Genomic DNA, 14,832 nt, shown 5'->3' with positions numbered 1-14,832 from the left:
CAGCATGGTTTGATCTAAGTCCTGTGGTGCATAGGATGAGATTTCTGTGGGGTTAGAGTCTTCAGTGACCTGACAATCCTCAAGAGGTTTAATTCCGGTGTAGAAAAATGAGATAGAAGGAGAAACATCAAAACCACCACATTAAAGTGTGACCTGGTTCTGGACCTGGTTTAATTCAATTATGTACTGCTCCTACACTTTCCTATTCATTAGGTAGTTTTAATTCCTGTCATGAATGCATAACTGATTTCTGGGAAGGTGTGTACTTACATGCATTTGGGAGGTTCGCTGGAAGAGCCCACCTCCCACCTTGGGATAAGTGCCACTTAAGGGTTTTGTTGGAAGAGAAGATTCTTAATCAGAGCTGGATGAGGGCTCTGATGCATTTATCCCACCATTTGTGTCATAAGGAAAAGACATCATTTAACCCATGTGACTTTATGGCAGTTTTGCTTTGCAGCTATGGAGTCCTGCTGTGGGAGCTGCTCACGGGAGAAGTCCCCTACCGTGGCATCGATGGGCTTGCCGTGGCTTATGGGGTAGCAGTCAATAAGCTCACTTTGCCCATTCCATCCACCTGCCCTGAGCCATTTGCCAAGCTCATGAAAGGTCAGTTTCTGTGTGTCTACAGAGGCAAGGGGATTTGCTCAGGAGAATGTCTGTATATTTTTTAACCAAAAGAGTAATTTCTGTGATTCTAATTTTCAAACACTTATAAGCAACTATACTATTTTATGAATTAGAAACCTTGTCTTCAATCTAAGATGTCAGGTAAAGTATTGATGGATTAAGTAACTTTTTAAAAACCAATCTAGTTTTATCAGTGACACATTTATGTACAAAATTTAACCAACTGGTAATAAAGTTTTTACCAAGTTATACCAGTAGCGCTCAAAAACAAAATTGAATTGGCTTCCTTCTGCTATTTTAAATTCTACCTCATGATCAAAAATGTTTAATGATCTTAACCGGCCCTGTTTTGCCATGACCTTATCTATCTGATGCTTGTCTTTTAAAAATTAACTGACTCCTTTTGCAAGCAGCTAGTTACCTTCCTTCATTATTAGGCCATTTCTTAGAACCTCTCTTGTGGTTATAACCTTTTAGAAACTTTGGTTTTCTTGGGTCGAGTTCGAGAACTCTGTATCTGTAAATCACCTGACTAGTGCAGCTTAGGCCCCTGAAACAGAGTTCATGGTAAGGTATGGACCTCATAAGATAAACAACAAGAGCCTTACCTAATAGTAAATGTTATGCATGCCACCAACCTGGTCACTGTGTAAAATAAAATGTTCAAAACCATTATCAGTTGATTTTTAAAATCTTCAGCAGATTTTACACCCATCTGCATGGGCTGATAATCTGAACTATGCCAAGAAACAGAATTAATGGGGTTCTTGTTGATTTTAGAATGCTGGCAACAAGACCCTCACATTCGTCCTTCATTTGCCTTAATTCTTGAACAACTGACAGCTATTGAAGGGACGGTTATGACCGAAATGCCTCAAGAATCTTTTCATTCCATGCAAGATGACTGGAAGCTAGAAATTCAACAAATGTTTGATGAACTGAGAACAAAGGAAAAGGTGAGAGATCTGTATTAATTGCATAATGTACCCACATCTCTGAAGATTATGGAAAACGTGAGTCAAGAACACTGTTAGCGTTGGGCGCCTGGGTGGCTCAGTTGGTTAAGCAACGGCCTTCAGCTCAGGTCATGATCCTGGAGTCCCGGGATCGAGTCCCACTTCGGGCTCCCTGCTCTGCGGGGAGTCTGCTTCTCCCTCTGACGCTCTTCCCTCTCGTGCTCTCTGGCTCTCATTCTCTCTCTCAAATAAATAAATAAAATCTTTAAAAATAAAAAAGAACACTGTTAGCGTTATTATAAAAGACTTTCAGGCATGAATCTTTATTGATTCTTACCTTCCAGTTTAAACAAAACAAAACAAAACTGTACTCGAAATGTGTAATTAGAACATAAACAACCTTTTATTAAGGGAATTTTGAAAAGTAAAACAAATTAAAAAAAAAGAGAATAGCATACTAAACCCTTTGTATAAATTAACCAACTTCAGTAATTGTCAATATTTTGTCATTTTGTTCATCTCCTTTACCCATTATCATCCTTTTTAAAAAATGGGAACCTTAAATTCAATCCTCGACTCATGTCATTTTACCCTTAAGTCTTCAATGTGCATCTCTCACTGGTAAGAATTTTAGAAATAACTTTTTTGCCATTATTACCTTAAAAAGTAATAGCAGTTCCTTGATATCATATAATATTCTATATTCAAATGTCACAATTTGTCTCAAAGGTGTCTTTTTATAGTTTTTGGTTATGTCTTTTAAAGCCTTTTTTATGCTAGACCACCCCCAACATACACACACACACGCCCATCCTTTTATCTCCAAGGCACTGCTTTGTTGGAGAAAGTGGAAAAGTGTGTAATTTTTTTAGCTTTTTAATATGATGAGTTAAGCTCTGGTTGGTTTGTAAATTTTAAGAAGCACAAAATAAACATGTATGTTAACTGTGCTGGAACTGCATTTATGCCTCCACATGCCAAATGACATGTGAGAAGTGAAGGCACCACACAGGATCGGAAGGCAGACTAGTTGGGAAGTGAGTTCAGTTGGCATGGTCCCCCTTGGTTATAGACCGACCTCACAGCCCTGAAGGACCCCACCGTTATGGCATGGCTCTGTGCTATAAGGGCAGTACTCACTTTTTAAAAGATACTTCTGTAGCACTTGAGCATTTTGATGAATCAAGGTTTATTTTGCTCATCAAGTGTGTAATTGTTCAATAAGTTAAATTCTGTTGTATGTGCAATAAATGGACAAAGTCCAACATTGCAGGCTTTTGATAACCTTTATGAAGCCATGTAATTGTCCAGGAAGGAATTTTTATGCCTCATACATTTGTGATTCTGAAATGGTAGAATTCTTTTGAAGAGGGCAGTAATGCTTTGCTAAATAGAGTCCACTCACCAATCCCAATTTACGACATTGAAACATGGCGGAGAATCATTCCCCCCTGTTAAAGTTACTTGGCCTTGTATGGTGTGGCTCTCTGTTACATCTCTAGACTTTTCCATTGACCATAACACCAAAGGCTTGCAGTCAGCCCAAATGCAAAGGTCAGGGCAGAAGAGGGAATAACAAGTTGTGGTGTGGATGTATGTGCATAAGCATTTCTTGAGCTAGAATATATAATACCGTGTGCAGTACCAAGACACTGTATGCCCACATTCTGTTCTTGAGTAGCTGACACCCACCATTGCCTTGCTGAGCTGGAAATTAATACACGGCATGTCGTAGGTATCCCCCAAGGTGCAAATGGTTTCCTTAAAAATACATATAATTTAAAAATGTGTCTCTGGGGACCTTGGTCTGAGTTTCAAGGTCATGTTTTGTTTTCCCCAGCAAACAAGTGTTGACTGTGTACCGTGGGCTGGGAGCAGTGTTAGAGTCCTGGGATACAAAGATGGATATGACAGTCTATATCCTTGAGGTCCTTAGAAGGCCAGGCTAGGGATTTGGGATCTTGTTGACAGGTTTTTAAAAGGGGCCGGCTATGTATCTTGGCACTATTTTCCCGCTGGACACTGAAGTCAGAACCTACTCCTCATCCCCTGCCCAATCTTCCCTGATTCTACTTCTTCTTCCTCTTTTTTTTTTTTATAATGGGATTGCTCTTCTCATAGGTACCCAGTCTTAAAGTTCTTAGAAGATGTTTCTGGTGGTCTCCTATGTGACAGAGCCCAGCAGTGGGAATCCCTCCCCTCATCCCTTCCCACCGGCCTCACTGCGGCAGCATCCCACCTGGGTGCTCTGCATCCAGTCTTGCTCCCCTCACCACCACCTCCAGTGACCCTTCTACAGTGCAGATGCAGAGCTGAGCATCCTTCTTCAATGGCCAGTCCCTTCCCTTATTAATTTGCTTTGTCCTAACATATTTAGCCTCACTTTGTCACAATCATACTGAATTTCTTTTGGTTCCTCTGATGCCGTGCTTTTGACCTTTGGTCTTGGTGTACATTCTCTTCTCTGTCCAGAATACTGTTCTCTCCCTCGCTTTTGGTCCCACCTCACAATTGCTGGATCCTTTACTGTCAGTCCTTCGTAGCTCCCTTCCCTTACCGGGATGCACTGGATAAACTGTGTCATGGCATCCCACACTTCCCTTGTTGGGGTTGGCGCTGAGTCCTGCTTCATTACTATTCACTTGCTTAATTGTTCTTGGTTTGCCTTTTCTGCTAGGTAATAAGTTCATCAGCTGTGCTATCTTATTTTTGGTCATTTCCATCCACAGCATTGAACAAAGTACTCAGCACAAGGTAGATATGAAATGAATTAACCTACATAAAGTTTCTTAATATGCTCCTGATAAGTATTCTAATAAGTGAGTGATATTAGCAATTATCGTTATCACATTATTACTGTTTTAAGTAAAAAGGAATTTAAATCTGTTCTGAATCTTATGCCATCAAAGAGGTGTACAACTCAGCTGTTTAACTGCTGCCTATGTGTTCTTGAGAGACTCCCACATGTGTGCACAGGGAAATTTTGGTTGTTCACTTTGGCATGGTTGGGGAAAATGAAAACCTGGGAATGGCTTCAGCACCCATTAACAGGGAAGACACCTCAACTGCTATATATTGATTCAGTGGAAATCTGCAAACTAGTTAAAACGAATAGATTCTAGCTACATGTTTCAGCATGGATAAATCTCAAACATAAGGTTGAGTGGGAAAAGCGAGTTGCAGAAGAATAGTTACATTAGATACCACTTATGTAAAATTATAAAACACATAAAACAACGCCATTCAAATGTACAAAAAGACTGAACGTACAGATAAGGGATGGACAGAAAGCAATTGAGGCACAGCAGATCTGCAGAGGGAAGGGAGAGGATTAGTCAGCTGCATGTAGGGCTTTAGCAGATCTGAGACAGATCAGGTTAAAAACTTAGCCTCTATTAAACATTGATGGTGAGTGCATGGGTATTTGCTATTCTGTCTAATTGTAGTGTGTTTTAAATATTTCATAATTTTAAATGATTAAAATAAAGACTAGAGAGGAATATGTAAACTGCTAAAGTCATTTTTTTCAAGTAGTAGATGTGTAGGTAATTCAGTCCCTTCTTGGATCTTTCAGTATTTTGTAAGTTTAACAATATAAAACGAGCAAATGCAGCCTTAGATGGTAGGTTTGATTGTCGGCACCAGGTTTTAAAGAACCTCCCAAGGAGGATGATCTGGAAGACAGAAGGACCTGGGAATCCATCCAATCTGAGCAAAGAACAGAAGGGGTGCAGAAGGGGCTGGTACTTTCAGGGGCTACCCTGGAATACTGGAAGAACTTGAAGGGAGGAAATATGCTTCGTGTTGTTTCAGAGTTTGGCAGTAGGACTTCTCGGGTGAAAGCTCCAGGGATTAAAACGTGGTCTCCGAATCAACTTTCCAACGCTCAGAGCAGACAGCAGTGCGGTAGACTGTATTCGGCTTCCTTCCCTCGAGAGATTCGAACAGACTAAGGGGATATCTAAATGGGATTCTAAAAACTCTGATAGACCCCCCCTTTTTTAAATATACATTTATAGCAGAGTGCCAGAATCCATAGCAGTCTAGCAAAGTGGTTAAGACTAGAGCCAGACGGCTGGCTGGAATTGGGGCTCTACTGTTTGCTGACCCAGGACTGCTCCCCCCGCCCTCCTCACCGTGAAATGTCACAGAAAGGCTGCTGTCTCCCTGGGGGTGCTGTGAGGCTTGCTGAGTGCTGTATGCAGAGTGCTCAGAGCAGTGCCCGTGCTCAGCAAGTGCCGAAGAGAGTGGTGGTTTTGACTGGAACCAGAATGGGTTCCAGTGGCCGCTACCGTTTCCTGGGCCAGACAGTCAGGAAACTGGGCTCCTCTGAGCAATAAAATGCTTGAAAACGACCCGACCGGATTACTTTTTAAATCTTGCATTGAGTTGAAGGATTACTTTCAGTGATATTATTAATACATTTCTTGGAAACTTTAATACTTTTCGTTGACTTAATATGATAGGGAAGATACTTTTTTTTTTTTTTTACACTTTCCCAAATTGTTCTCAGGAATTCTAAGGTTAGATGTTTAATAGCAAAAATAAAAAAGATTTTGGGGCATGGGAGTCGACTTTGAGGAAAAATAAATCACAGGATTTACAGTTTAGAGGTTATATTATTAATAATTATGATTTTTATCTATTTCATTTATTTATTTTAAATTGTTGGTAATTATTTATGACACTGCAGGATAGAAGAATATCCAGTGAGTTAATTCTTACTATATATGTGGTATAAAAGTCAAAAAGCATGCTTCAGAAATCATGTCTGCTTTTTCTCCATTTTGGGGGTTTATAGTAGTTTGTTTATTATTCTTTGGATTCATTTTTGAGTTATCCTCTGGTGGTGTCTTTGCTTTTTCTTTTTATATTCTTTTTGTGCAGTGCCCCTTGAAAATAACAGCATTCATGGTATCTTGTGAGCCTTTGACTTAAAATTAAAGGGAATATATAATGCTTTTTTTTTCCTTAAAGGTTTCTAACTGCCTCTTTTTTGACAGAGTCAAAAGCACAGTGTACGTGCACTATCTCCCTTTCTTGTTCACTGATTGCTTAAGGTAGGAGGCGTCAGACTTGGAATTAATGGTCAGTAACTTGGCTGTGCTCTGCATTACTCAGTAAACTGCAGCCTCCACAGATAGCAGTTCCTCCCTAAATTCCTGGCTTCTTATCTTCATGCGTCTGTCTTTGTGCATTGGGTGCATGCACCTGGTTTTGAACCACTATTAGAAGGCATGTCACCATTAATGATTAACATCTACTGCCAGGAATCTTGATTTGCCATTATTAGAATGGCCCGTGCCAAGCAATTAAACAAATATTACTGCTTAGAAATTTCAGCAACCAAAAGAATTTTTGTGTGTGCTTCATAATTTCGGAGTATTCAAAGAGGTGCCTTTTTTTTTCTTTTACTTTTGAATGTTTTAAAATTCATTCAGAAGGAAGAATGCTTTGGCTGCTTTCTTTTTGATTTTTTTTTTCTTTCTCTGATGAAGTCTTGGGCAAGTGATTTTTTTTTTTTTTTTAATTTATAAAGTCATTGCCAGAGAATTCACATTTTAGCCTGGGACCTGGAATTAAACATGGTTTCTTCTTCAATTATTGTTGTAGTAACACACAAAAAGCCTAATTGAATTTGCTGCCCTTATCTGTTCCCCATGCCATTTCATTTCACAGTAGCTAATTGGATTGACACCAACACCACTGAAAAGTAATATCTTAACAAAAGGGCAGACAGTAATGAGTTAGAAATTGGAAGTTGCCTGGAAAGTATCCTCTGTCCCCAAATACACGATGGTAAGATCTCCAATTTGGACAAACTGGTTGGAGAAGGCCGTCCGTTAAATAATGGATTCCAGAATTTTTTCTAATATGTACCATTTTCTTTTCTTCTTCTTTTTTTCCCTTTTCACGTAATAAATAGTAATTTATGTCTGGAGCAATGTAATGAAAAAAATACTGATCTGCTTATAAATAAGAATCAGTTGGTAGATATCACCAGAAGTGACTTGAATATCAACTGGTCTTAGGTAAATCTTTGCTTTTGCAATTTTATGAAGTTTGTTTAGAAAAAATAAATTTAAAGAATGTTCCAAAGGTGAATTTCAGCCCACTTTGGTAAATTTACAATAAATTCAGAATTAGTTTGATCTGATTAATTTTTTGTTTTGTTTTTTTAGAGCTCCCTAGTCTCTTCTTGATATTATTATATTTATTTATGGAAGGAGGGTCTTCTGTGTTTTCCTCTATTATAATTGTACTGATGAATAGCCTCCAAATATTCTTGGAGCCCATCTATAAAAAGTCCAAGGGATTAGTAGACTTCAGTTGACAGTTTAGTCCCGTGGTTCAGCTCTGGTTTCTCCCATGAGCTTTATTTTATAGTGTCCTTTCATGCATCAGTACTCTTGAGGTGGGCTGTGTAAGGTGGCCTGCTTATATATGTGTGACATGTTTGCCCGATGCTCAGAGCTCCCAGAGTTCCCAGCCCAAAGCTGCATCAGAGAAGGCATCTACAGTTTCTAACAAAGATCTTGGTATTAGGATGGTCTGAGATTAAATTCTCTGGAGCAGTGGAAATAAAAGTTTGCAAATGCCTTGATTTCTGTGGGAGTGCTTGATTTAGTAGCAGGGTAATCAAGAAAAAAAGTAGTTCAGCCCTGAAAGGAATATTTATGTCTCTGGTATAGGACAGATCATTTTATATAAATGAAATAAGAATGGAGATGTGATTTTAAAACTTTGTAGAGCTCTTGGTTTTACTATTGAATACTTTTTTCCTAATAGGAACAAATGTACAGTTGACCATTGAACAGCATGGGTTTGAACTGTGTGGGTCCACTTATACATAGCTTTTTTCAATAAATACAGTACTATAAATGTATTTTCTCTTCATTGTTATTAATAACATTTTCTTTTCCCTAGCTTACTTTATTGTAAGAATACACTATCTAATACATATAACATACAAAATACATGTTAATCAGCTATGTCATCCATAAGGCCTCCTGGCAACAATAGGCTATTATTAGTGGTTCAGTTTTTGGGGAGTCAAAAGTTATTTATAGATTTTAGATGGCCCAGTGAGGGGAGAGTCAGTGCTCCTAACCCCATATTATTCAAGGATTAACTATATTCTTCAATTCATAGATTTTTCTATGAAGGTAAATAATTCTGAAACCAAAACCAAGAGGAAGTTAGACTTTAATCAGGAAGCATTGAGGCAGAAGGATTTTATGAGCTAATACATGAGATCTGTGTATAACCTGATACTTTGCATTTATCCATGGGGTCCTGAAAAGTTCATTTTCCATTGACGTTTCATGTTAGAGATGCTCATTTTCATTTCTGATGGGCCTTCAGCTGACTTCGAACACCTTAGCTTTGTTCTTCCTCTAACCTCTCCACCATGATGTTTCAATCTCTGAGCAAATTCTTAACCTAAAGAAGTTCTTCCAAAGAAATCTGAACTGCAGTCTTTTGTAAGGAGAATAATTATCCTTTAATTAGTCGAGCTTTAACTTTTGGCTTTATTTGGAAAAGGGTCGTTCCCACCTGTACTTTTCTTATGTGCCAGGTGATTATATTATAAAGGCTAGAGGTGAGAGAGAAGTGTTAAAATCGGGTGTAAAAAATTTTTGAGGACCGTAAGACTGAGAGCGCTTGCTGGAGCCCGTGCAAGGCTTTCGTTGTCGTCTAAGTCAGTGCCGTGCTAGAAAGATCTGCGTTCCGACCGTCCTACCCGCCAGGAGTGCGGTCCCAGGAGCCCTGGAGTGGCCGGGGCTGAGCCGAAGAGCGGGAGACCCAGCTTCTTGCTGACGCCAGGTGTGCTCTCTGCCCCAGGAGCTGCGGTCCCGCGAGGAGGAACTGACCAGGGCTGCCCTCCAGCAGAAGTCCCAGGAGGCGCTGCTCCGGCGGCGGGAGCGGCAGCTCGCCGAGCGGGAGATCGACGTGCTCGAGCGGGAGCTAAACATTTTGATATTCCAGTTAAACCAGGAGAAGCCCAATGTCAAGAAGAGGAAGGGAAAGTTCAGGAGAAGTCGGTTAAAGCTCAAAGATGGCCATCGAATCAGTTTACCTTCAGGTATGATTTTCATCCTCTTGTTTCGTAAGAGTTTTGAATGTCGCCTCCGTAATTGGCTTTGCTTCTTTAGCACTGGGAAGAGATGGGAGAATGAGATTTTAGAACATTACGTGAAGGGCGCCTGGGTGGCTCAGTCGTAAGCATTTGCCTTCGGCTCAAGTCATGATCCCAGGGTCCTGGGATCGAGCCCCACATCGGGCTCCCTGCTCGGCGGGGAGTCTGCTTCTCCCTCTGCCTCTCCCCCCTGCTTGTGATCTCTCTCTCTCTCTCTCAAATAAATAAAATCTTTAAAAAAAAAAAACATTATGTGAATAAGTATCTTCACTTGCTTGCTTAAGTTCGTGGTCATAAGATAATGACCTAACTCACGTTCACCTGCAAAAAGCATCAGTCGTGCCTTTACAGCACATGGTGTGCTGAGAAGTTAGCTCTTGGCATGCTTTCCTGTAAAGGGATTCAGAGATTTACTCCTTTTAAAATCAAAGCAGGATTTCTTCTTAGTTCAATGCACTGAACCAGCATTGCATGGCATGGTGAAAAAATCTTGAACAACAGAATTAGTGCTATTTTGTCATTCCACAAAGATCTATAATGTCATCTGGTAACTGAGTTCATTTGGGACATTGAAGATGTTGTTTGCACCTTCAGCAAAATATATCAGGTACTTCAATTACATACCTGTCAGTTTTCATCTGGGATGCAGGTATTTTTAAAAGCTTCTCTAGATTTACTGGTTCATTTTTATACCTCCTGGATTTTAAAACATTGTGACAGTTTTAAACATTGTAATGTGTTAGAAGAAACTAAACGGAATAGAAAATAGCAAACATAAATCCATTCACGAAATTAAATTCTTTAACAATACATGTTATACTTGATTTAAGGAAAAACCAAATACCTCTCTGCTGCCCCCGTATTTTATGATTCTTCTAATACTGGGGAAGAATGGTGACAGAACAAGAGCTGACTGCACTTTTACGGAATGTGCATTAAATATCTATTTATCTGTTCTCCTTATTTCTCCACCTCTCTCTATATGTATTATAGAGTCTCTTTAAGGATGCTAGTGTTGTCCTAAGATGTTTGTTAATGGCATGAAAACTGCTTTTAAATAACAGTATCAACAGTTTTGTTTTATATATAAAGTATGTACAAATTGTCTTGTAAAATTATTTATTACAAAGTACTCGAAGGCTTGCAACATACTGTGACTTTCTAGGTTATTGCAGAAACCCTCAGTTGATCAGAAAATCGCTGATATGTGGCAATATACAGTATACATTATTGATTATTTGGTTTGCTGAAGTGAGACGAGGCTGTGGGTCCTTACTCATTTTACCTTTGACCTCTCTGAGGGGAAAAAAAGATACTTTTTCAGGTTCTCTTCTCTTCAGGTTTGCTTTTTAGCCAAAGTGTAGCTTGGGGGACCATGGACTGTGCTATCTTGTATATCAGACATAATTTAAAATAGACTATTTTATTTATGATGAGGTTTCTGCTTTCAAGTGTAGATGATAGAAAAATTCAGAGAGGCACTCCCATGTGCGTTTTCTCCAGTTCTTAGCTACATCAGCCTTCTAGCTCGTTGTGACTATGTTATCCTGATTAATATTCACTGATTCCTTGGGAAACTTTGGAGGGGGTGGCCAATAAGAAACTGATGGAGAATAAACTTGGGAGAAAAAATTAAATCATACCAGTGATTTTTTAATCTTCAGTGGTCAAATGATTAAAGAACATATCTCAGGATTACTGAGGTCACTTTCACTCCTGTTTTTCTTCTCAAATCATGTTTGGCCAATATCTTGTATTCATTCAAAGGAAACTGAATGCATTTGACTATTTTTGCTAGATTTATATTATTCCTGGATTGCACTATTTGGCTTTTCTCTCTTTGAGAATTTTAGTCACACATTTATTTACCTTGTGGCACTTAACAAATGATTCCATTTAAAACATACCCCTCAAAATCTGCTGTAATCCGAATCCATCTTGAAGGAATGAAATTCAGTTGCCATAATTTAGCATGGCATTTACCTCTTCTGGCCACAAGGTGATGCTACATTGTTGTCACACTGTTACCACTGTGGAAACTGTTTCTCTTTAGAATCCCCCAACTCTTCACCCTCCCACACACACACATTTACACGCATACACACATACACACACACACACACACACACACACACACATTTACTTGCACAATGTCCCAAAGCAGGATACATATCCAAAGATCCAAGGAGAAGAATGGCAACTATAACAATACTTATTTTTCTCCTTCAGGAATTTTGCCTCCTGTAGAAGGGAAAGCAGTTATTTGTGCCTTAAGTTCCAGAAAGTTACTATCTGCTAGAAAATTCTTTGATTTACCAGATGTTAGTACTATTTAGTGGTAAACTATTAAGGAAGAAACATCTGACAGGCAGTAGGTTGAATGGCAGTGATACTTTCCTTTCATTGTACCAAATTACTCCAACCCCTTTTGCAGGAATTTTCCCCATGTGTAACTAGCTTAAAGATTTTCTTAGAAACATATTTGAGACTCCTACAAAGTGGCTTTTAGTATCTGTGCCTGTACCTCTTTCAAAACCTTGTTATTAAGTGCGAATAATTATCTCATCATAATTTTGTCCTTCAGAATCACTGAAGATGACTTTTAATCTTATGGCTAGTTATAGCTTTGATGACTGCTAGAAAACTCAAATGTAGTTCTTCCCACTGGCAGTCCTTCATGGGGGCCTAACCAAATAAGGATAGATGCTTACAAAAGGTGGCAACATAATCTAAGATAAGAGTTTTTACATTATATTTTATGAATTCTTGGAATTTGCAGGAGGAAAAAGTGATCATGGTAGATATTTTTCTATTGTGACCACTTTCCACCACTCGCTCTGCATTATGTTTATCTTAGTATATGTGCTGCCGAAGTGAGCACTGCATTATGTTTATCTTAAACCAAAGTTGTATTTTTAGAACATATAAAACAAGGCAAAGAGGTTTCGAAGCCTTCAAAATGTTTCTAAAGCAATGGCATTCCAATTTCAGCCCCTTCAGAAATGCCAAAAGTCTGCCACAATCATCCCCCTCATGTGTACGAATGTGAGAGTGGGTGTATTTACATGCAAATACAACTACTTTCAGGGTCAAAATGATTATTCCCTCTAAGACTATCATGAAACATTGCCAATAAAAATACTAGTGTAGGTTTTACCCAAAAGCCTGTGGACCTCGCGATAATCTGTCACGAGAAAATTATTCTCTCAAGTACAAAGAAAAATAACACCAGCCAGTTTCATAAGCATATAACTGGGACAGAGTCAACCTTTCCCCACTTTATAGGGACAAGGATATTTTAATAAGAAATATTTTCTCTATGTTTAAAAACATAAAGAGTGCCCTTTTTTTGAGGGAGAGAAATTAGACTTTTTTAGAAGTAGGTATTGAAATCCAGTTTTGTATCTTTGCTACTCCTCCTTGGCCTCACAAATGTTCTCTGCTGGTTACCTGGCCATCATCGGTTCCACTTGGTTTATGGTTCACATGCTATGGGTTGGCTCTGTGTTCTAGTTCTGAGGGCGACAAGAGCACACCCGCCTTCAGCCCTGGGCAGGAGTCTCTCGGAGAATTTGCTTCCAGAGTGTTATGACATGTCATGGGCTAGTTGCACTTTCACAAAGCACTTCAATCTAAAATAAACTCTTTTGTATTGATGGGTAAGGCTATTTCTTTCCTTTATTCTTTCCCCTCCGTCCTAATCCAGTCCATTCCCATGTCCTGCTAAACCGTTTTCTTGCACCCATTCTTCACTTAAACTACTCTGCCTGGTCAGATCTTCCATTTTTCTTACTTGGTAGAGGTGGAAGAAGCCTCCTATGTGGTCCTTCATTTCCACTCACTTTGTCTTCCAAACCACCAAACCACGATACACCCTGCTATATATATCTCAGCAGTTTACTGTAAGCTCCAGTTTGATTCTACTGCAAAGCCTTACACCATCTTCTCATTCAACAAATACTCACGGATTTACCATGATCAAGTAGTAGGGATTACAAGAAAATAAATACAATCTCTGCCCTTACGTTACTTACAATCTTAAACAGAGAAAATACTGACTCAGCAGAGATTCCCTAAGTACCTTTTCTGGGTGAGGCACTGTGCCAGCCCACAGTGGGGTGCTGCTGGGATGGAGATTTCTGGCCTCTGCCCCAACAGAGCTGACGTTGTTCTGGGGGCAGGGGAGTGAGCCCTAAGCTAATAATTAAATACTTATTTACTTGCTAAGATGATTAACTACTATGAGGGCAGGGTCACATGACTGATTAGCAGAGAGGTGTCACCTGCTCTAAGGAGAACGTAGAAGGCTTGGTCCCTCCCAGGAATTGAAAAAGACCGCTGTGGTTTGTGGGGGGTCAGCAAGTCCAGCCCCCCACCCATTCTGTGCAGTCCACAGAAAAGTTCGTGCACTTTTAAACACTTGAAAAGAATAAGAAGAACAATATGTGGGGCACCTGGGTGGCCCAGTTGTTAAGCGTCTGCCTTCGGCTCAGGTCATGATCCCAGGGTCCTGGGATCGAGCCCCACATCGGGCTCCCTGCTCGGTGGCAAGCCTGCTTCTCCAGACTCTCCCACTCCCCCAGCTTGTGTTCCCTCTCTCGCTGTGTCTCTCTCTCTCTCTGTCAAATAAATGGGAAAAAAAAAAGAACAATATGTCATGGCATGTGAACATGATATGAAATTTAAATTGCCATTTTTGCAAATAAAGTTGGATTGGAATGCATTTATGTATCACGAACGATTGATTTCTCGCTACGTCGGCAGATTTGAGTAGCTGTGACAGAGGCCGTGTGGCCCACGGTGCCTAGAATATTTCCTCTGTGGCACTTTATGGTAAAAGTTTGCTGACGCCAGGTTCAGACCATAGCAAGTGACGGGAGAACAGAACAGGATGAAGCTGGAGGAATGAAGAGCCAGACTCAAACTTGAGGGGCTTACAGAGTGTATGATGGTTTTGATCTCTGTAACCTAAGAAGTAAGGCAGAGCCTTTGAAGACTTGTCAGCTGGGGAATGACGTGGGGTGGCATACATTTATAAAATGCATCTGGCTGCTGTGAGCTAGACCCGAGGGGCCCAGTGCAGATGCAAGATCAAAGGAGGAACTA

At 39.8% G+C, this 14,832-nt stretch overlaps 1 protein-coding gene across 2 annotated transcripts in view; it reads left to right on the top strand.

Annotated features, from left to right (window-relative positions):
• MAP3K21 (mitogen-activated protein kinase kinase kinase 21) overlaps nt 1-14,832 on the top strand; it is a 56,392-nt gene that overhangs the window by 20,804 nt on the left and 20,756 nt on the right. For both annotated transcript variants that reach the window (XM_025850893.2, XM_073879042.1), the window contains exons 3-5: nt 461-609; nt 1,411-1,586; nt 9,432-9,672. In XM_025850893.2, coding sequence (XP_025706678.1) covers nt 461-609; nt 1,411-1,586; nt 9,432-9,672 — 566 coding nt within the window. The remainder of the gene's footprint in view (nt 1-460; nt 610-1,410; nt 1,587-9,431; nt 9,673-14,832) is intronic.

This window comes from Callorhinus ursinus, unplaced genomic scaffold (assembly GCF_003265705.2).
Source record: "Callorhinus ursinus isolate GAN/ISIS: 27379988/994484 unplaced genomic scaffold, GSC_fseal_2.0 scaffold32, whole genome shotgun sequence".
Lineage (NCBI taxonomy): Eukaryota > Metazoa > Chordata > Mammalia > Carnivora > Otariidae > Callorhinus > Callorhinus ursinus.
Note: the sequence above shows the minus strand (reverse complement) of the source record. Positions and strands in the feature narration are given on the sequence as shown.